General features: G+C 38.3%; 1 protein-coding gene across 6 annotated transcripts in view; it reads left to right on the top strand.

The window, feature by feature from the left end:
* Positions 1-23,402, top strand: part of MTUS1 (microtubule associated scaffold protein 1) — a 121,829-nt gene that overhangs the window by 49,251 nt on the left and 49,176 nt on the right. For 2 of the 6 annotated variants that reach the window (XM_039551414.1, XM_039551415.1), the window contains exons 4-7: positions 808-990; positions 4,769-4,900; positions 6,717-6,806; positions 8,045-8,092. In XM_039551414.1, coding sequence (XP_039407348.1) covers positions 808-990; positions 4,769-4,900; positions 6,717-6,806; positions 8,045-8,092 — 453 coding nt within the window. Of the gene's footprint in view, positions 1-807; positions 991-2,295; positions 2,532-4,768; positions 4,901-6,716; positions 6,807-8,044; positions 8,093-18,914; positions 19,381-23,402 lie in introns of those variants that run through there. The other 4 variants (XM_010401596.4, XM_039551416.1, XM_039551417.1 and 1 more) reach the window with 4 other exon arrangements.

Below are 23,402 nucleotides of genomic sequence, written 5' to 3' on the forward strand. Positions count from 1 at the left end.
TTGTAACTTCTCTGGGCCACTGAAATTTTAATCTAGGTGCACACTTTTCAGAAATAAACTGAAAGCTTAATTTGACTAAACTCAAATCTTCTTGTGGAAAGTGTATTTGCTTTGTTAGTAGTGCAAGAGTGAGCTCCTCTTACACCTATCTCCTGTATAGGTGCTTTTCCTATTTGATTAACTTAGCTGTTGGGTGTTTATATTCAACAAGCTCAAATGAAAACTGGACTTAATATAAAAATGTTGCTGCACCAGCTGGCCATTAAGAACTTGGTTTTGGAAGAGCTGTTAAACTGGTTCTGTAGAACTACTCAGTTTTTAGTATGAGTACAAAACAATTTGATACTCTCATGCTGTCTAATTCCTTGAAAGGATATTATCTTTTAGTGTTCTGTCAAAGGGGAGTGGAGTTGTGAATCTGTTTTGGGGAGGAGCAAACAGAAGAATCCTTTCTTGGATTGTCTTTGAAATAGAGGTTATGTTTTTGTGGGATTGCCGGTACAGCAAACCATAATGCTAGGTAGGAGAATGCAAAAACAGCCCTTTTTTTTGTGCAGATGTCTGCACCAAGGCCAATCTGTAAAGCTCTTGACTTGTTTCTGAGGCTTTAAGTCCTTGGAATGGTTTTTCTGCGTCTACAGCACTTTTTACCGTGTCAGTAGGAAGTAGATTAAGCCACTTTATATGGATTTTTACTGTGTAAATATTTTTATTTGCAGGCATACGTGTAAAAGAAGTAAATGTTTAAGTTTCTTTCCTATGCCTTTTGTTCTTCTTTCTCCCTCCTCTTTCCCCCCTAATTGACAGGCGTAGGATCTTTGCCAGGAGAGAAGCATGCCTCAGTGAAAAATTCTCCAGCCTCATGGACTAGCTTTGGTAAATCCCTTGCCAAATCCAAAGTGCCTGTCAAAAGATCAGTGCTTGAGAGAACACCTAGCCTCTCATCAGTCAGCAGTGCTCAGAGTGAGCAAAGTCTTTTCAGCGCTAATTGTAAGTATATGTGAGGGTTATGGGTTTTAACTGATTGATAACCAACATCAACTGCTTGTGGGAAAAAATCCTCTTGGAAGGGAGTCCTGTCTGACGAGTACCTGTATGAATTCTGATTGTACTATTTACTAGTTCTAGGTCTTACTCTTTTTGCCTCTTTACTTAGAGCTTTCCTTTTTGAGACCTACTGCCTGAAGGAGCTTTGAGCCCTGGATTTTGGGTTGATGAGTAGAAATTTTGGTACAACTTCTCTTCCATCCTGAAACATTACATAACCATCATGTCTTCTTAAGCAAGATTTTCCAGTGTTTACGAGTAGTGTTATAAATCTGAACAGAATGGTTTACTTGGCATAATATTTGGAGCAGTGTGTTACAGGATTTTGATACTAATTATTTTCTTGAACCGATTTATATCTGCTTTCAGAGTTTTAACACAAAATGTGTAGATGAAATTACAGGCAGGTAAGTGCTTGTTTTAGAAGATCAATCATTGCATGGGTAGACTTCTGTAATTTCTAAGGTAGCTGTAAACATTGGTGTATGAACTAACTAAATCCATGTTGATTAAAACTAGGGAGAAAAATAACACGACTTGCTTTGTTATGAAGTTCTACAGCAGTTCTTAGGAGTTCTGAGGGCAAAAAATATGAAGGAAATAACATACGACTATCAGACATATTAGTATTCCCAGCTATGCATATTCAAATAAGTGCATTCAAATATTCTGCTACTATTGTATCACCTGTTATATCTTGAAGACTGGGCAAAGGCCTTTTGTTTGTGCCAGATGTCACTTATGTCTGTCTTCAATGGACTGAAAAAGAGAACTGTGATTTAACATGCATCTGTGGTTTATGTATGCGCATATGCATACATACATAACTACATTTTCTCGTGTTCTTCTCCCCCGGCCCCATACTGCCTTCATTAAACTAAAACCTAACATATTCCTCAAATGAATAAGAGTATGTAATAAAATATGCATTGTGTGCAGGTTGCTTTGTAATGAGATTGGTTCTGATCCTGTGACAGCCATGTTGACTTTTGCTGTTCAGGTTTAGGACTGCATCTGGAATTGCTAAGCAGCTTTGTCTGCTCTTCATTTTGCTCCCTCATGTAACAAAGGAAGGGGTCATCGCTTCATAACAAAGGAGTGTATTCAGATTAAGTATCCAAACAGATGACTCCTTATTTAGCCTGATTTGCTAGCTGCTGTAATCTGTTTTGTCCACTGCCTTCAAGCTTACAATTTTTTCCACTCCGATTCACGAAGACCAAGCAAGAGCAATATGAGAGGCTGAACATGGCTGCGGTCTCGTAGACTTTAAGCTTGCTTAGATCTTTTTTAAATGACTATACCAGGAGGACTCCGCAGTTGCACAGAAACTAATTTTTCTCCTGTTATTTTCATCAATTCTACACTAACACCACCGACTGACTCAGGAAGCCACTATGATATTACCTTACTGACATTGCTGGTAGTGGGGTCTTACAGCTTTTGTATTGTTCCTTTGTTAGCCACGTTTACTGGGAAGAGAAGTAGGTTGTATTCCTTTTTTATTTCTATTCTAAAGCATGTATTTTGTTTTGTGGAGGTTGGTAAATATATGCAATATTTTGATCTGCTGATTTTCTGTGAGATAATTTTTCTTTAGAGAATTTTTTACACTAGATGAGAATTATTTATGTCTAATAGTAAGGTATTGTGAGTATAATGACTTTAGATTATGTGTAATTCGTATGTTAGTGAAATTTTTGTGACTTTGAATCAAATTGCAAAGAACTAAGGAATTTACTTTGTACTCTAATGCTAAGTACAGTGCTGTTCTTGTTTTTTTATTCTTTCCTTTAGTCTAATATGTAATAATGTCAGGAAAAAAATTTGTAAACCTATAGTGTTTTTTATTAGATTTGTGGGACACAAAAGATCATAATGGGTGGCTTATGCTGTGTGTGTCATGAAATTTATGACAAACTGCTGTCATCCTGTCAACCATATTAAATCAAAAAGGTGCTTGGCTTGTTCAGAGTTTGTCTTGTGTTAGCAGAGAAAAAAAATGACAGGAGAGCATTTATCCTGCTTTGTCAGCTCAGCCCTTTGTTATGGGATGTCCTTGGATTGGTAATTCCGTGTGGCAGCATTAGGGGTTTTTTTTTTTGTCTAATGAACACTTGAACTTTTTGATTCTTTTCTCTAAAATGACTTCTTATTTGAGAAGTTCAAAAATCATGAGGTTTGTAATGTTGTTGTTACTAAAAGCATATTTTGCATGCAGGCAGTCAGTTTGAGCATTGAAAATTAGATTTTTTTAACAGTAATCTGTTTTAGTGCTGAGCTGAAAATACTATCCTTTGAACATATTGAAATGTTTAACTCTGAGGTTAAGAATATGAATCCAGGTTTTAATTGCATTAGAATAATTACATATAAAGTAAATACTGTTTCAGAAGTTAAAAAGCTGATCCTAGCAGTTGATCTGCATCTGCATTTTTGTACAGTCAATACTTCATTAAAATTCTTCTAATGAGTTGAGTTCTCAGATCTTTATTGGGCTGAGATCACTTCATACCTGTCTGTCTTTATTCAGGATTGCAGTAGCTGCTCCAAATTCTATGAATAAACAGCTTTGAATCCGAAAGTGATCAAACTCTGAATCTGTGGGGTTTTGGTGGGGTTTTTTGTTGTTTGTTTGTTTGGTTTTTTTCCTGCACACAGTTTGGTTAGCTGACTCCAGAGTTTTCAATAGGACAGAACACTGTCCTAACTAGTCTGCACCAGAAGGCTGCTCACTCTCCCCAAGCATGACTTCCATGGTGTGCTGCTGATTTAGAAGAGGAAATAGCACACTAGTTTGCAGGCAATTGTTAACTGCTTGCAGTGAACTCTGAGCAAACATCCCTAATTTAGTGATTTACAAAAAATGTTAAGGACTGCTTCACACTTCATGCTTTACTAAAACAACTTGGTTTTAATGATCTGATGTTGATCAGGGTCAGATTCCCACAGAATAACTGTTACTGATGTGTTATGCAAATTGTTCCTCGTTTATAGATATTTTTGCAAATATTTAGCTTTTGTGTGTTTAGAGAGACTCCAACTTCCTTTTTTAAAAAAACAATGATGGCTTCAGTTGCATGTGTTAGTTAAAGGGAAACCCTCTTTCTGTGGTTGAAAATATTTAGTGGCCAGAAAGCATCTTTTTGAAGTAGTTAACTTACATGGTGTATGCAAGTCTATTTAAAGACACTAAAATAATCTCAAGAGTATATGTTTCATCTTTTGATGAACAATATTAGTCATGTAGTTCACATTGCCTTTAAAAAAAGGCCAGTCTCATTAAAACACTAATCTGAGGCAAACCTGGTAATATATGACAAAAGCTTCCCCCCCCCCCCCCCCTTTTTTTTTAATGACTAGAGAGAGAAGCAGCATTGTGACAATTCCACAGTGACTTAATTTTTGCTTGTCTCTGGTAAATGCCATGTGAATTCTTGCTCTTTAATGTGTTAGTATACGTAATTTTTCAGTGCCCAAACCAAAGTCTACTCAATCTGTACTTACTTCAGAAGTATGTTCATATTTTTTCTGGGTAATTGAAACAATGTTTTCCCAAAATTTCAGGTTTTTGTGTTTCAAGGAAAAATTTCCATTTTGAGCATAAACTCAAACCTCTTTCAGGGTCCTTTAATCTCTAGTAAAACTGTCTTGGCTTACGATTTAGTGTTCCCTAAACTCTATATGCCTAGAGAAAATTCTTTGTGATTCTGTTTTGCAGCTGCAAGTGCCACAGTCATCAGGAATGGAGAATGGCCTTCAAAACCAGCCTGCCAGAATGGCACTTCGGGGTTTGTCTCTTTGAAAGCATTACCAAGACCTAGATTGCACTCGTTGAGGTCAACTCCAAAAGGTATATGAGTCTGTTTGTAGATAGAGGAGGTAAAATCACATCAGTGGTGCTTCAAAGTGTTGCAAGACTTTGTAGGAAGGCTGAAATGTTCATGGTACAGGGACTAAATGCACCTTGCTACATGGCAGGTGTCATTGCGTGGGGTTTGCATTGTTTTGAGAAGAGTTCTTTTCTTTCAGAAAGTTCAGGCACAGACTCTGTCACTGCTGGTAATCTGCAGAACAGACGTACCCTGAATTTATCCTCAGTGTATGGTTGTTCTTGTCCTTATGCAGACTTTGTATTATCTTCACCCCTTTCAGAGCTGAAAGGGCCTTAGGGGATGGGGATATATTTTTGAATAAGGTATTATTAGATGTATCTTCTTTTGTAGATCAATGACATTGTCCCATCTTTCAAAGGGAGGAGTCACAGAAACTTAGCTTTTCATGCTGCTTTTTCTTGATATTCTTCTTACTGGCTGAATTAGAAGCTTTAATGGAGACAAGAAAATTAATTTTGTTTTATCATCTTGTGCTAAAAGAAACATTAAATGTAATTCCTTTGTATTAAACATTGTTCAGGTTCCTATTTCTGTTCGAGCTAGGACCTCTTGATTGGCCGACCGTGCTTATTCTACTCAAGCCACCAGCACCAGTTGACAACTCATTCTCTGAGCAAAATTAAAAACATAATGGGAGCAGATAAATAAGCTTGCTGTGTCTCTTTCCTAAGTCCTAGCTTTTATCAGCTTGCTTCTGACCGTCTTTGTGGTGAACTGGTTATTGTAATTGGATAAACCTAATTAAATACTGTACTCCTGCTTTAGACTTAAATTTTTAGCTGTTATCTGACATAATTGAGAATAAGTTAAGAGATTCCTGCCAAACGTCTTGCTCTAAAGACATACTTTAAAAAAGTAAAGAGTGAAATGCCACAAATTAGAAATCACCTTGAAACAAACATGAATCATATGGCTTTCTGACAAGCTGATGCTTTCTGTTGGGGTCCAACACATGTGGCACAACTATGCATAGCTCATCATCTTCAGTGAATTGGAAGTGTGCCTTCAGCACCTGCAGGAGCAGTGTGGCCAAAGGAAGCTGGTATTCCCCTTCAGATCAGTGTTACCTGGACTACTGTGTTGTGTTTTGGGTCCTTCCCAGACCAAGAGGGTTGTTTTGAAACTGGAAAGACCCAGTGGAGACTTAGGAAGATGATTGGGGTCTCTGTCCAGTGAGGAGAAGTTGAGGGAGTTGAGCCTGTGTAGTCAGTAACTTGAAAAGGACAGCTGTAAAGGCCATGGTGCCAAACTCTTCTCAGTAGCACCAGATGATGTGGCAATCAGAAATGCTTGCAAATTGTAGAGTGGGAAATGCATCCTTGCCCGGTGATGCCATAGAACCACCCTTCCTGGAGGTTTCCAAGGCTCATCTAGACAAAAGCGTGGTCAACTGATCTTGTCTTAATGGTGACCCTGCTCTGAGTGGGAGTCTGGATATCTGGTCTCTGGAGGTCTCTTTCAGCCAGTGTTTCCGTAGCTGCGTTGTATTTGCTGCTGTTTTGAGATGAAAGTAACTTGATCTTAGTGCTAAAATGAAATCTTTACTAATGTTTTCTCCTGCTTAGAAGGTTTTTAAAACTATCTTTTTATTTCTTCCAAGGTGAGTTCTGGTAAAGCAGAGCTAATTTTAAATACAGCTTAAATGTTCTAGAAGGTTTATCCTTTTGTGTTTGAGTAGATTTGTGTATCTTGTACTTAACTGTAAAAAGTAAGATATGTCTTTAATTGCTGACATAGTGCTACTTTAAAGTTCATCTAAGCTTTTACTTTTAGGAGCCAAGACCAGGTCTTCTTCACTGAACCAGTGCACACCAAAATCATCTGGGCCACTGCACTTAGCAAGGAAAGTCAGTGAGACCAGAGGTAATCAGCTGTTGTGTAGTCAATTTTTTACTTGAATCTCTCTGTCTTGAGAAGGAGCCGCTATGCTTTATGATTTCAGAATAATTGAGATAGTTGGCTCTTTTTCTTTGCAGTTCACCGTATTGGACACTGGCTCTGCAAAATTCTGTTCCTTACCTATTTGCTTTAGGGACATTCACTGTCTACTATCTGCTTGAAACTTCCCATTAAGGACTAAAAATACAGGATAATTAATCTGTCTGTTAAATGATGTTCTGTCATCTGCTTATAAGCTGTATGCTTGCAAGACACAGTGTACACTAGATTTTGCCTAGTCTGTGTTCAATTTAAGCAAGATTCTTGTGAGAGGATGCTGATTAGCTCTGGTTGTTGAGGATATTTAGTCCACTTCATGTTTCTGTATCAGATGTTTGTTTTATCTTTAACGGTGAATTAAAATTAGTCTTTTCTGCCAGTGTGAATCAAAAGAACAGATACAAACCTTTGGAAAAGCTTTGTAAGATTTTCACTTGGGAGCAAAGCTCTATTTGCAAGGCTGAGGTGGGGGGAAACAAGTGCAGTGGCGGTAAAAAGCAGCTTGTTTCCTGATGAAAACCATGCCATAGGATCACACACTATTCCTAAAGCCTGCAGAAAGGTGTTGTCAAAAGACCTTTTATGAACTTCTGCACATGACTTTTGCACTTAACCCAGTAGTCTGAAAGATTGCTTTCATTCAATAGCCTTCAAAATAATGAGGTCCATAGGTCAATTTTCACATAACTTTCAAGTAATACAGTAAGGGTGGGTTAACTTTCTCAGTGGTTTCATTTATATCTAATTTGATTGTTAGCACATTTGACAATGTTGTTAATTTGTTGCTCCTCTATGCAAATAAAGTAACCGTAGCATACAGAAGGAAAAAAAAAAATGCTATAAAGCCAGTATAGGTGATAGTTTTCCATTATCTGTGGTCTTCTTTGCATGAGTAAAGTAAAACAGTGCTACCCAACTTAAATATAATAATTGTAATGGGATAGTTGTAATTGGGAATACATCCTGCATTTCCATTATAAGCAGTTCCTTATAATGCTAAATCTTGCTGTAGATCATGCCATCAGCCATCACAAGAAAGAAACTGAAATAGCAAAGTTTGAGGACCTTATGCGGAAAGAATCTTGAATCTTAAAAAAGGCAACCCTACTGCCCCTTACTGGCTTGAAGTATAATTTTTTTGTTTGTTTGTTTCCTTTCTGCAGGTACTCCTGGAAAAAATGTACACCAAAGCCTATCTTGTTTGGGTCCTGGTGAGTTTTCTGAATGCATTTTATATTATATGTGGTGCAACTCAAGTTTATGTATTATATTAGTGTATTGGTTCTTTTCTGGGAAGAACAGATACATGGATAATTCTGTAAGCTATCACTGACTCTAGTTTCAAGGAATATGGAAAAAAGCCTATTTTCCTGGGTTTTGTTTACTTCCTGTCTTCTGGCTAGCCAAGTCTTAGGCTATTCAGTCTGTTCTGTTAACGCTGTTTCCAGTGAAACCTAAGGAGCTTTAAACTGTATCAAAAAAAAGTATGGAAAGGAAACTTGGGTGTAATTTTTACTTTTTAGCCAAAGTAAGTAATGAATGAACTCGTGTGTTGCAACTTTACGAAAAAAAAAAAAAAAAAAAATAGAAGAATCCTGCAGAGCCTTCCTTTTCTGGAACGTTCATTGTAGATAACCTGTGGGTGTGAGCTGTCTTTGTGTATCACTGTAGACTACATTTGTATAAGAAGTTGAAGTTATCAGAGCATGTTGATGTATGTGTCTGCTCTTATGGCAGAGGGAGAAATCGCAGCTGATTAAGTGGCAGATGGCGTTTCAAAATCTGGCAGAGTTTTAAGGAGTTCATATTGGGTTTGTTTTTGGTGTTTGCGCCAGTCAGGACACCTGGTGCTAATTTCTGTCTGCCAAGAGACTGAAAAGTCCTCAGATGATGCTTCTACTTGCAGCAGTTTCCAGGTCTTTTCAAGAGAGTTGGCAGTCTAAATTAGCTTCCCAAGAATCAGTGTGTATTTGTTGAATTAAAAGCTACTTGTAATTAATTACTCGTTGAAAAGCCCTTTTTGAAAGATACTGAAGATCACTGGAAAGCCCTGTGTCCCCTGAGTGAATAGCAGATGTCTTTCTGAAAGAGGTGCTGTAGCCAAGCAGATGTTGTAAATTTGAGTCTGAAATGACTGGACAAATCAGTTCTGATCTGTAACTCTGGTACTGTGGCAGTATTTTTTAAATTTCCTGTAGTCATCACGTGCGTTTAATGCTTTTGTCTTTTACTCTCTTTCTTGTCAAATGTCTACATATTAATTGTGACAGAGTAGTTCGATATCTTCTGTTAAGAGTCAGGGTTTCTGTCAGACTTTGCCCAAAGTGCTTGTTCTGTTTGTTGCTTTTATTGATACTTGGCTGAACTAATGTTAGTTTAGGTAAAGCCTGACACTGAGTTCCAAGAGCTCAAACATAGTCTGTTGTATAAGCATGTAGGTCATGATTCAGCTAGCAACATAATGTCTTGATCAGCTCAATTGAGGAAACCCCTAATAAGCAATAAAATCTGTTTCTGGACTAGAAACTAGAAGAGTAAATTTCTCTTATGCTAGCTTACAATAGTCTCAACATATAACTTTATTTCCCTCTAAACTTAGTGTGCACATTCTCTCTACTTTCCATGCAGAAAAGTAGTGTTCCCTCCCCTTTTTACTGGTTTAGTAGAATTTTGCTTATGATTCATCTTTTCTGACCTAATAAAGCATGTTGCTGCATGACTTTGAAGTGTTGGATTTGATGCCTTAAAAATACAGTCATAAACTCCAAATTTGCTGTAATTTAGCAATTCTTTAGTAAATGCTCTTTACTCAGACTTTTGCCAGTAAAATGGCTGTATTTCAGTGTTTGTCCTAACAAACCTGAACTGCTTACTGTACTGAGTCAGTTTCCAAAACTGGAGATGTGAGACATTCAACTTAATACATTTCTAATTTGTACAGAGCATTAGTATAATTTCCTATTTATGAATGCAGAGCTTTCTGGTGGAGTATTTTGCATTTTTGAGAAGTTTTTTTTCCATCCTTACAGTTGCAGATAGTTCTTACAGAATAAAAATACTGTGTGACTGCTTGGGTATTCTGCAGTACAATGTCTTACATTTTAAGAAAAGACAAATGATCTTTTTTGAAATGAACTGAAGTAATGCCAGCCAGTACCATGTAGAATGAGACCCGCTATCTTCTATTTTTTTTTTTTTTTCCTTTTGGCTTTGATATTACAGTGAAGCTTTGTTCTAGTGACTGCAGCTAGTATAAAGCTTTTGTTCTTTTATTTCAGTGCCATAGTTAAGTCTACAGTTTTTAGCCTTAGCCAGTGAGAAGTTTCAACACTACTTCTATTTCCTGCCCATGTGCCCAGGACTAATTTGTTGCAGCAGGACTCTGATAATTGATTACAATATTAAGGTATTGACTAAGTGTCTAGCTCAGTTGTTCATGCTGCCTTTGACATTTCTTCAAGGCTGAAAAAACATCAGGCTTTTCTAGATATGCTGTCTGATCCCTTACTTTTGATGCTGTTTCTCCATTTTCCATTCATTTACAGCAATGATGCACAGCCAGAATCTGCTTGACATGAAGCAAGTCACAACATACTGTTAGTGTGCCTGTAAAACTGGAGAGACTTGCCTGTTTGCAGCTGTTAATTTCTTGTTTGTGTTAAAACATTCACAAGGCTTCTTTTTCTGAATGCTTTGTTTTTCATGGCTGATGCTCAGTGCATCAAATAAATTTACAGGTTCTGTGGTATATTTCTTCAGCACCGGCTTTAAAGTTAAGGCAGAATTAACTTCTTGGGAATAATATGTTTTATTATACTTCTTAACTTGCTAACTTCAAGTAAGGACGTTTATGTGCACTTACTGTAATGTTTTAATGTAAATATGAATAAAAATGTTGCCTCTTATGAGATGGAATTTTGAACTAGATGCAAAACTGTGTCTAAAATTCATAGTTAGTGCTGTTTCCTTTTTTCTTCAGCCCTCCCTGTAGGAGAAGGTGCCTATGTCTAATCCCTCTGTTGTATATTACAGTGCAGTGTGTGTGGATGCAGTGGGTATTCACGTCTCAGGTCTCTGTTATTGGCCAAATGTTAAGGATAAATTACAACCCAGTAATCTCTGAACCTATGTAAGCCAAGAAAAAGCAAATACCCTGTTTGGCAGTTCAAAGGTAAAGCAATCATTTTGGGAATAAAGCATGTGAATATTTGGCTTATCCTGTTGTTCCATGACCCTGAAAGGGGTCTATGGTGTATTATGGATAACCAGTTACACTTATACGTGCAGCATAAGCCCATTGGAAGGACAGCTGCTGGATACACCTGTAAAGTGTGATTTATGTCGTATCTTGTAGCACTGTGCTGGAGTATGCAGAGTGGAAATGGTTACTAGAGTCTGTAGCAGGTATGAAAACCAAAGAAGCTTTATCAAATAATGGTACATGCTCCATCATGGTTTTCTTACTCTCATAAAGAAAGGCTGTTTGTTTTAGTTCAACCCTTTTTGAGAAAATATAACACTGGAAGAGGGAAGAAATTTGGTCAGGGGGCTTACTGCAAAAGTGAGTAATAGTGCTCATCAAGCTCAAATGGAAAAATAAAGGATAAATATAACAGTCCATGAAGTTGCCCCTTGGAACAGGTTGTTAAAGATGGTGGCTGGCTCTTCCCTCTAACCCTTAGTACTGGGAGAGGATGCTTTTGCTAACAAAATACTCTGGTTCAGACAAAAGTGGGAGGCAGACTTTAAGGTTCAGTTTACCCCGCTTTCTTTCATGCTCTTAGTCATCCCTTTTGCAACTCAGAGGAAATAGTTCTTACACTGTAGATTCTTCGATAGAATAGGTTACCCTCAACATATTTGCACTTTCCATGTCTGAAAAACAAGGATTAATGTGTATCACACTGATTGTGCTTTGACAACAACAAAAAAGACTTAATATTTAAAATATGTTATACTGTATCAAAATGTGTATTTCCTTTAAAAATTAGAAAGACTGTTCTGACATCTGATGCACGTTGTTATGAATGCCAAATACTTATGTCTTCAGCTGACTGTAGCATTCAGCAAGGTATGGAAAATTACCCCTACTGATGGGGCATATCTGCTCAAGTAAATTATTAGGGCTCTGTTCCTCCTTTCATATCTGATCAGAAGATCTTTTGGGGTTTGTTATTGATTGGGGCTTGGTGTGTATTTGCTTGTAAGGGTTTTTGCAAGAGTAGAAGAAACTGTGCAGGCAGTGGTGTTGCTTGGAGACTTGAAAAGGCCTTGATGCATATATGAATATGTATGCCCTAGCAGCCAAGAGGTCCAGGTCTTCCACATTGCAGAAGTGGGGCTTCTGACTAGCTGTAACTGGGAATTTCAATGTAGGTGTATTGGATAGACTGGATTCTCAGTCTCTGGTGTTAACAGCTTCAGCATCTGTAAATAAGTTGGGTTCGTCTGTTTTTCTGTCTCTGTCCCTATCTCCAAAAGAAAAGCCAGGAAATCCTGCAGAAGAACTTAGAACACTTTTGCATGCTGTGGGATGATGCAGGTACAAGATTAGATTTTGTATTCATTTAATGTACTTAATGTTTTACACTCTGGAAATTCTGGGAGTTGAACAATGTAAATTAGTATTTTCCCTTTATCCCTTGAAAAGCAACAGAGATCAGGCTTAAACCTCTTTTTGCAGATATTTTACTGTGGCTGGACTATTGTTGCCTTTCAAGCTGCAATAAAAAGCTGGCTATAGTCTTTTTTTAGATGTTTTTTTCATCCATGTGAACTATGAACTATCTGAATGACTCAATTGTCTCGTGATCTAGCCTTAGAATACCTTCAGGCTAATGCTCTTATAAACAGACAGCAAAGCTACTAAGTAGTGTAGCTACTGCATGTGAACTAACTATGAAAGCTGGCATTTGTTTTGCCATTTCTGTATAAATAAATGCAGAATTAATCTAAATGTATGTGATTTGGAATTTCTTAATAAATGTATTCATTGGGGACATATAATGATACTTATTTTGAGAAGTTAAGGGAATATCTATAAACCTGAAATAATCTTTGAAACACAATAGCTGTTGCCTTCTTGGTCAGATTTTTCCACTGTTACTAAATAAAGTACAGTACAACAGCTGGATCTAAGGATTTAATTTCTTGGGTGAGAACTAGAATGCTCCAGAAGTCTTCAAAGTGAAATGGCTGGTGCTGATGTTCGGAGAATGGCACCCTACATTAGAAGTCATCTGTTTTGAGTGGGGTTTTTTTGTTTGTTGGTTTTTATTTTTAAACAAATGGTGTTTTCCTGATGTAATATGTTTGTTAGAATAGGCAATAGGATTGACAATAGGATAGACAAAAAAAACAGAGGTACATGACAACATAGTCTTAATGTAATTCCAGGTTGGTCCCTTCAGCTGGTAGGTAAGTCTATCAGTGTATTTGCATTCATGTTCCTTGTGTCCTTCTCAAACTTGATCTTCTGAAAGTTAACAATTTGGGGAGGTTGTCTGCTGCTCCGTGCTAACAATCAGCACTGTTCCCTGTGCTTTCAACAGATATTTTTACAAAAAAACAAGGAATTTACAAAAAAACCTCAAGGCTTGCTTGAGTGACATATGAGCCGTGTAATCCAAGTGGTATTTGTATTCTGTGGGCAGTTTCTTAAATCAGGGGACTGAAAATTTTGGGATTATATTTCAAATCCCAGCAATGAGGACTTGGTGTGAATTCTGTCAGTTTTCCTGTAGTGGCCGACGCTCATTCATTAAGGCCTTTTGTAGCCCAACCAAAATGATTTTCACACTACAATGTCTGTTTCTTCTGTCAATGCTTCTAAGTAAGGAGCTGTGTTCTGGATTACAAGTTAGATATTTCAGAATGTTTATTATTATTTAGTTCTGAACTTCTGTGAGAAACTTGCTCTCCAGCTCCACACATCCATACTCCAGACAACTGCTGATGCAGAAGTATGCAGGCTTTCTACAGCAGGAATATTTGTAGTTTATTTCTGTGGTGTTTATTCTTTTGTGGGGAAGAGCATCTGTGGTTCTCTTCCCTGGTATTTATTTTGATGTTTCACAATAACAAGCCACATGGGAGAACATCACAAAGCTTTGGTTTTCTCACACTTGTGTAAATATTGGATAGGCCAGCCTCTTTGTGAGTAGAGAGGGCAGTTGAAAGGGATTTCTACAGATCACATCAGCTCAGTCCAAGTGATAGAGAAAATTCCCATGTTGGGAGCTGGAGTTCATTGGACTCTGTTGGGGTGTTAAGTGGACATAATACTTGAAAGATCACTGAACTGTCTCAGAAACACGAAACTCATGGTCTTGTGTCAAAGATGGTTAAACAACTTGTACATCTGCCTTTTTTGTCTGCATGTCTGGGGTAATGGAGAGTATACAAAGCCCACAGAGGTAAGCAAAAGACTGTGAGTTATCTTGAATGTGCTTTGTGCTCTCCAGATAAACCACTAGCATGTCTTAGGGCATATACTTGCCTAAATTGACCTAATTTGCAATGCTGCTCTTTATTAGAGGGTCTCTGGGTATTGTTGTGCGGCCATGGATGAAATACACTTGCACAGTGAATCTAAATCAGTATTGTGTAAATAAATAATTAATAGATCTGTAAGCTATGGCCCTGGATTAAGCATTTATTTTTCCCCTGTTCCTTGAGGCTTGAGCTCACAAAAACTTAAGCATACACCTACCCTGTTTCTGAACCGCGGAAGTCCCTAGCAAAAAGGTGGTTGCGAGTTTTTGTCACATCTGGATGGATTGTTGAAGTTCCATATTTTAGGGCATGTTACCCTAATGTTGGTGATATTGTACACTGTTGTAGAGTAGCAGCTTTGTAGGATTTTGACTGATGCAGTCGAACAAAAATGCCATTTTGAAAGGGACATCCTGAAAATGCACTTCCCTTAACTCACAAGTTAAAAATGAAATTATTCTTGCAGTGTTTTGTGGCTGTTCTCAATTGTAAAAGAGTGCAGATAATGCATGCACTGGTGCATGAGGGAGACAGATCAGCCTGATTCCTGTATCAGTTTGCCTGGGAATCCACTGCAGAATCACCTTCAGTTTGACAGGCTGCTGAATTTATAATGATTAAAAGCTTCTGTGTTCAGAAAGAAGAAATGTAAATTATTTAGGATTTTAGTTCCTGCTCCAAGGAAAGAAGATGTTTCCTTTTTTCTTCAGAAGAGGATTTGAGCTTAAAATTAGTCTTGAAGCTGCAGTTTGCATTTATTGTGGCAGCAGGTATTGTTGCTTATAGGAAGATTAGCTTTTCATACTGGAGCACTGGCTAGAGCAAAGTGATCACAGGAAAGTGGACGCGGGGCAATCATTTTCCAGAAATAAAAATGAGGACACAGATGACCCTTTGGCTCTTAGTAGGTTCCTGCTTCTTGCATCTCTCTTTGCATAAGCAATCTCCCTTCAGTTCTTCCTGAAGTAAAACATGCCAGGAAAATCCATCTGCTCTGCACTGCTCTTGCTGTTCTGTGACATGGAGCCAAGTGTCCTTTACATGGGCTTCTTGGATCTAAATATCTAGCTCCTGATTTAGACTTATACAGCGAGACAGTTAACTGTGTTTCAGTGGCATTCTTAGTGATTGTTGGAGGAGGAAAGAGGGAAAGGGACAGCAGAAACGCAGACACTGTGGATTTGGCCTCATGATGCTGAATTGAAAGCCTACAGATGCCAGTGCACTTTGCTCCTTTTTTGTCATGTTACTAATGTTCCCAGGGAGTGGCAGATACACTAAATTTGCTGGGGTTAAAATAGGTCTGGCCCCTCCATCAGTCTGATGGTGTCATCAGGTAGTGATGCATTTAGCAATCCAGACTGAATTACATGGTAACAGGATAGAGCCCCTTTGTCCATGTTGATCACCAGTTCTTCCCTTGGAGTCTGAGGGAAGCCAGCAGTAAGGTGCTAGTACATAAAATCTGTCTGTCCTTTTGTCCTCTGTATATTGCTTCCTATTTCATTCTGCTGTTTTCTGGTGCTGTTTTCTGTCGCCCTTCTCTAATGTCAGGAAAGAAAAAGACCTCTCTGTGATCCTCATGTTATGCATGAAATGTAGACAGTGCATGTTCCTGGCATGCTGTGTTAAGATCCTATGGATTACACCCTGGCTTTGTAGTCTGCCAGCACGAGGCACTAGATGACTATCGTGGGAGTACAAACAAGAGTGGTAGGTGCTGTTTTCCTGAGCTAAGGAGCCATGCTAGCACATGCACGGCCACCACAGTGGAGTACGCTGTGGTGTGACACTGAGCTCTGGAAAGATTATACTGGAGGAACCTCGCTGCAAGTTAGGTCTCTCCTGGAAGCTGTTCAGACTGGCATGGGCAGTCCTCTTGCTGGCTGCTGTCAGAGCTCTCTAAGCTTTGGGTACTAGATGGCACTAGATGAGACATGCATCCATTGCTTTTCATTAGTGCTGTCAGGTCTGCTAGACTTGTTTCAGGTTTCTGGGGTTTAACAGAATTAAAACTCTAGAGGCTAGAGAGGCATTTTTGTCAAATCAGAAGGTTTTTTACAAATAATATGATGTGTCTGTTTCTTTATGGCCTATTTTCACCCAAACAAAGAGCAGGAAAGAAGAGGCAATAAAAGTATTATTTGTATATCACTGTAAGAGGAGTTTTGGTCTTTCCTGCAAGGATTTTGATGTCCATATAGAGCTTTATCTGCTCATATTTTGTATGGTGATTCATTCCTTCCGCAGTTTGCAAACTGGTTCATTACATCATGTTTGTCCTATAGAGATTCTTTGTTCCAGCCTCTATTCCTAGGAAGGAAGTGAGGTTTCAGCAGGGTGTTCCATCTTCTCTGGTTTTACAGCTAATGAGGAGTTCTTTAGCTTTCTCCTAAGCACTATTGCAAGGATGGGGAGAAGTGGTGGGTTGTTTTTTGGATGTGTTTTGTCAGTTTGTGGTGGTTTGGAGGGTTTTTCAGCCTGATTGGACTGTTTCCACCTTTTTGAGAGCATCAAATTGGGAAGATGAGAAAATACTTACTACATAAGGCAGTTTCTCCCATGGAGAAATGTGGAAACAGAAGGCAAATAATAAAAGGGAGTTCTTGTAGGTGCCTTGGCAAAAGGGTAAAACCTGGTGTGGCTAGGTGCTGAATGATGTTTGAAGACTGTCTGTAAGCCCAGTCAAAATCTCAAAATGCCTTAATTAAGAAAGGATTTGACAATAATGAGCTAATATTTGATGAGATGTGCTAATGAACTGTGCATGTGTGAGTACACAAGTCTACTGTACTGTGCTGTAACAAGCCTTCTAGTTTACTGCTTAGTGTGGTTTTCAGGCATCATAATAATGCAGCCAAGAAAGGGGCAATGTCTTTGATAATAGTATTGGATTAGGAAAGAGTCTGGAACTGCAGGCTGTTGGAAAGATAGATGAACACGCATTGCTAGTGCCAAAGCTCTTCAGACTAGAAGAAATAGATGAGGTTTTATCACAGTAATGACATGCATGCCCTGCTGTGTGCAGAGGCTGCCCTGGGAACCAAACAAAAAAACCTAATTTACTGTCTTTGTGCTTATTTTGAATGGGTTTGTGTGGACTGAAGATGTATTATAGTACTTCAGAGTTGGTGTTTCATCACTGTTCTGGGAAATAAATATTTTGGTACCCCCTTTGAAAACATGCCAGGGTATTCTCACACAGTCTGCTGTGGAGGTTGGCTCGACAGGTGCTGGGCTGCAGCTCTTTTGGTCTACATACAGTGAGCATCTGCTTCACTGTCACTGCACCGGGTTCTGTGTGGTGGTAGAGATACCCGGATACAGCAACAACATGCTATTTTTAGTTCTAGCTGATGTGTTACAAAAGCACTGTGAATTTAAAGTGTTATGCATCTTGAGCAAGTAAGACATGCTATTAAAATATAAAAACTAGATTTGTGAAGGTAAAGAGGACAGGTAAGGCACTGCTGGAATGGCACCTGTCACTGTGATACTTGATTTGGCTTATACCTACTTCGGAGTAAGTTCAGTTAATTGTTTCTGGAAGTGGAAAAACTGTTCAAAGGTACAGATGTTAGACAACATTGGCTGGGGTTTGCTGAAGTGGTAGAAGTGGAGAATCAATGAAAAAGTACCTAATGTTGTTGTCTCCAAAGAGTTACAAAGTCTGCGGAGGCTAGCTCTTCAAACAACCCCAAAGAAGTATGAGCTGCTAGTATCTTGTCTCCAGCACTGGCTGAGAGTATGTGGGTGGTCCCTGCTCCACTGGCTGCCTAGTAAAGCAGCTGCTGACCTCAGGAAAAGTAGTGAAATGTTTCTTTTTGCACAGGAAGGTGGCCAGTGCATGTATGTCTAGCCATGGTCTCAAATAAAAGGTGTGGCATTTTCTAATCTGTAAAAGATTTACTCCTTTATTTTCTAAATTTATTTTTAATTTAATTTTTTTACTAATGGCAGTTGACTTCACCAAAGTATATGCAAAACTTTTCAGCTCATTAAATAGCAAGAAGAAATTTTTTATATGAGGGCTAATCAAAGATGGGAAGAACATCTATTTTGTAAGAATTCCCACAACACTGCTTATTTGCCTCAGTGTTTGGGTGCCTTCAAAACCCAGCTGGCAGAGAACTGTTTTAATATGAATTAATGCCTGAGTCCTTCTCCTCTGATGATGAATGGAAGCATCTGCAGCGTTGAGCTGCCAAGCTAAGCAGAATTTCCCTTAAGCAGCTCTCAAATACTGAATTGTTCTTAGAGAATAGATGTGTCTTTGGATTTGTTAACACTTTAAATGTTAACATAATATTTGATTGAAAGAAACAGTTTTAAGAAGTGCACCCTGAAAAGATTTTTGGAGAGCAAAGCTGAAATATGCCTCCAGGAATATTCAAATAATGTTTCTTACAGTCTCCAAAGAAAAATTATATGGACTGTGGCATTGCCGGATGATATATTCAGCTGGTGAGACCACCCACTTCCTCCTCCTCCCTCTTCATCCTCCTCCTCCCACTTCTCCTTTTCCAGTTCCCAGCCCACGGAGTCCCATAGCAGATTGAGCATCGGTACTGTGATGCAATTCAGAGGCTGTTGGTTTTCGAAATCACTAAGTCGGTTTTATTCTGAGGGCAAGCTTTGTTTTCAGAACATCTGGTGAGGAGAAGCTGCCAGCAGCATTTACATTGTGGATATCTGCTTTTACTGATTTTTTGCTTGTCTGTGCATAAGGAGTAACAGCAAAGGAATGAAGACCTGATTATTTCTTCAAGCATGCTTTCTTTAGCAAGAATTGCTCACTTCTGCCACTAGCAATTTAAAAACATAGTATGTGAGAGTACATGGAGGCTGTTTCTTGCTTGTTTGTCTTCCCATTGCACTGAAGACATGTTATGGTCCCCGAAATTTTCCTTATCCAACATGCGCATAAGGCTGACAGCAAAGGGGTTGCTTCGAAACATTCGTCTACCTTCTGGCTACAAGAAAAGCACTGTTATATTTCATACAGGTTTGTGTATTTTTAATATGGTGATTAGAGCATGCGTTGAGTGAATATCTTGTTTACTTCAACAGCATCTTATTTTTAGTGAATAAGAACTGTACTGGCCATGAAAGTTTTTGAATTTCAGACAGAAGTCTGACTTTTAAGCGAAGTAGTTTCATATTCTAAGTCTCTGCATGTGTGCTGAGCTGCTTGTTTGGAAGATGGTTTTTCTGTTTATGAAATGCAAATTGGGATTTGCTCTTTTCCGTGCACAAATCCAAAATAGTATCAGGAAGTCTGTGATATTAAATATTTATCTAATAATTTTAATGATTATCTGCTGGGAGCACTGTGTTTTCTGTGTCTTGATAGGGTGCAAGGGGGAAAGCAGAGAGGGAAGTGGAATGAATACAGGCTGTCTTGGTGTGGCTTTCTGTCTGTGGGAAATACTTGAATACTTACCTGTAGGTATCTCTTATCACAGATGTTGTGCTAAATACATCTTATTTGCAAGTGGAACAAACAAACTTTTGTGCCTCTTGTTTCAAGACACACCTAAAAGGTACAAAGTTTTGAGACACTGAGGACAACTCTGTGTGTGTGTTTAATTCATACACACACAAAAAACACAACAAACAAAAAAATTTACAAAATTCTCAGCTGCATCTGACCTGATTTTCATCTTCAGTGTCAGGAAAAGCAAATAAAGCAAATTTATGGAAGGGAAGGTGAGCTTTATTCCAGGACATACATGTGTCTTTTTGGGGCTGAGGGTTGGAAGTTGTTTGTTTGTTTGAGCTGAGCTATATGACATCTAGAGACCCCAAGAGCATCTTGCATGTTACATAAGTATTTTCTCCAGTGCACTATTTGTAATTTTCTTGCATTTTACTTAGAGGGGAGCAAGCAGCTGCATAAGCTAGTTTTGCAGAAGCTCTTCATTCAGGAATTTCCTCTCTCACTTGAATACCGCTCTTTCTGCTTTTATTTTTTTGGAGTTCAGTGCTACCAGTCAGCTTTCCTTATTGTCCTGTCTTTTCACATGGCAGCTTAAACCATTTGCCTTGTCATTTCTTATCCTTGCCAAAGTAAATCCAGCTTTGGAATTCTTCTGGGACGATAAATTCATTTATGAACATAATACAGGCCAACTGTACAATATAGGCTTCTGTTTGCAGGTTGCTTGCATTGGCTTTAAACTAGGATTTAAATACCTTGATGCCATAAATTCTTATGTAGAGGGTGTCTTTGTGCATGTAACTATATAAATAATGTGAAATTTCTACATAACACATACTCCAGGACCAAAAATCCTTTAAGAGAAGGTGAGGGGTGATAATGTTCAGTCTTCCAAATGTTCATTAAGTGCTACTGAAATTTGTAAAAAAAATTATTTGAAAAATAAGTGTCAATGCATGTATCAAGAGAATTTTACAATTGTAAGAATCAATTTGTGGTTTAATTTCATTTGAGTGGATGTGAAAGCAAAACCTGCCTGAAGGATGTCTCTGTGAAATACAACGTGTAAAATAGATTGCAAGCCCTGTGTTCTAGTTAAGGAGCAATTCATTAAATAAGAAGTGCTGAAAAGACCTTCTGTGTGTTTTCTCTATGTACAGTATGTACAGACTAATGGTACAGCATTGAAGCTTAGAGAGGTTTTTGCCTGCTTTCCCGCTTCTGCTTTACTGTCCCTGTGTCTTGTAGGAAGTCAGTATGTTAGCAGAAAGCTGACCAGTAGTTAGCTAGAGCTGAATATACCAAAAAAGTAGGGCACAGGAAAACCAGGTCATAGTCTGTCGTGGAGAATGCAAGTATGTATAGATAATACTGCGGTTTTTGAAACAGCAGAATGTATCAAAGCTTGTTAGTGATTATTTCAGGTTTGTAAAACTCAGCAACAGTATATCAGGCAATGACAGTGTATATCACAAACATAAAAGGTTATTCTTTATTGTTATTGTTAAATGCCAGGAGGAGCCATATTTAATTTTGCAGCATCTATATGACTGTCTTTCTTGCAGTGGTTTAATTTGATAAAAATGACATGTGGCTTCTTTCCAAGGTCACATAAGCAATAGGCACAATAAGTAGTAGGAAGTGTGTCAATAAATAAGGGAAGGGGTAACTGCAGAAAGGAATTTCAGGGTCCATGTAGGAATTTGAATATGTATGAGTGTTATGTAAACAATACTGAATTCCGGTTTTGACGTAGATTGCACTTCTAATAAGCATTATCATGGATTTCATTCTTTGCTCCCTTTGATCATAGCATAGATCAGCTGCCTTTATGACTGAAGACCATCCTTGAGATACTTGTGGCAATTGTTGAAATGTAGAGTTTTAAAGTAATCTAGAGCACAGGTCAGGTTGGATTCTTCTGTTGCCATGTCCTGCCTGACAGTTGCAGTGCGGTAATTTGGTGAAGCTGGAACGTGAGCACTGTTGGGAGGAAGAGGATAGAACTTGTTCTTGGGTTTTCATTCTGACTCAAGGATACTTCGCAGCAGCCCGATGCAGCTTCTTCACATGGAGTGTGGGGGGACATAAAGTTGTTTACACTGCTCTTCTATTACTCTAAGTTGGTCATTGCACTTAGCATTACATGGATCCTTGGGCTGGATGTGTTTGCACTACTTGCATTCTCATCCATGTGGAGGTGTTGAAGTACCTAGAGTAATTCAGATATGTTACAGCATAAGCATGCAGTCTATTCAGGGGAAGTCAAATAAAATCAGGTTTTTTTTCCCCCTAGGAATGGAATAAATCCAGGTGAAATTTACGTAATACTTAAAGTGTTTTTTAAGGTCTTTCAGCTTGTTGCCTTGTGTCTAACTTTGATGACTGTGTGCTCTACAGTGCTTCAAGGTTATGATACCCAGAAGTTTCTTCTCTCCTTAAATGCAGGCAGACATCAAAGTATAATTTTTCTCAGCAACTGGAAGTATACTATACCTGCATTGTTAGCTGTTTGTAATGGGTGCCCTCTTCAGCAAAACAAAATCCTGAAACCTTCAGGAAATAATTTATTTATCCATCCTGTGACTTATAAAACTTTACTTGTAGCAAGTAACTGTGAAAATCTTAACACTTCAGAATTGCATAAACATGGCAGAGGAGAGTGGAAACCACAGTCTTTCAGTGATGAAATACTATATTTGCTTCCTTTATTGAACCATTTAGGATTTTTACCAGAGTGACTAAAGTGCTCTTATGTTCTTCATGCATCAGTGGTGTGACAGAGTAAATCATCATCTCTGTGTAGGTCATCAGTTCTGTATAAACTGTGAGAGAAAGACATTCTTTTATGAATTACTCAAAATAGTTATTTTGAGTTGCTTATGTTTTCTCTTGTATAAAGATAAAAGTCCAGACAAGAAACTGGCTTTGCAAATAGATGTCAAAGGCTGTTGTGCTTTTTGTTGAGAATTTGTCAAGGTTTGTGTACTGTTTTGTCTCAAAATGTTTTCATCCAGCCCTTCTTGCTGCTTTTCCTCTTTCTTTCCTTCCCTTAAGCAAACTGCACTTGGTGCTCCTGTCTTGCTGGTGACTTCCATTGCTTACTAAACAAGTCTTTTCAGCAATACCAGTTTTAAAAATTTCCGTGCTAATAGCAAGCAAACATCATAGATATGTTTATTTGAGCAGCTGACATCTTTTTCAATAACTTCTTCCCAGAGTTGTTCTTCAGATCACATTGGGAACTATAAAATTACTTCTGTGGGTTGTAAAGCAGTGCTCTTAAAAAAGGATTCTGAAAGCCTGAGGTGTTATGAGTTGCTTAACTGTTCACACAGCTTTTTTCCCATCCCCCTAAAGAATAAGTGAAGTACTGGTTAATGTCTGCCACTACAGTGGCATAGAAAGATACCCAACACACTGAATCCTATTAAGTATTCTAAATCTAGAAGTCTGCTGAAGAAATTTTATACAGGACAAGTATGTTAAATATTTATGTCACCCACCAAGGAAAAAAATAGTTCTGAAGTAAAGCCAGCGTATCTGTTCTGAGCAAAGGAAGTTGAATAGCTGGAAACCATTCGTCA

Source organism: Corvus cornix, chromosome 4 (assembly GCF_000738735.6).
Source record: "Corvus cornix cornix isolate S_Up_H32 chromosome 4, ASM73873v5, whole genome shotgun sequence".
NCBI lineage: Eukaryota > Metazoa > Chordata > Aves > Passeriformes > Corvidae > Corvus > Corvus cornix.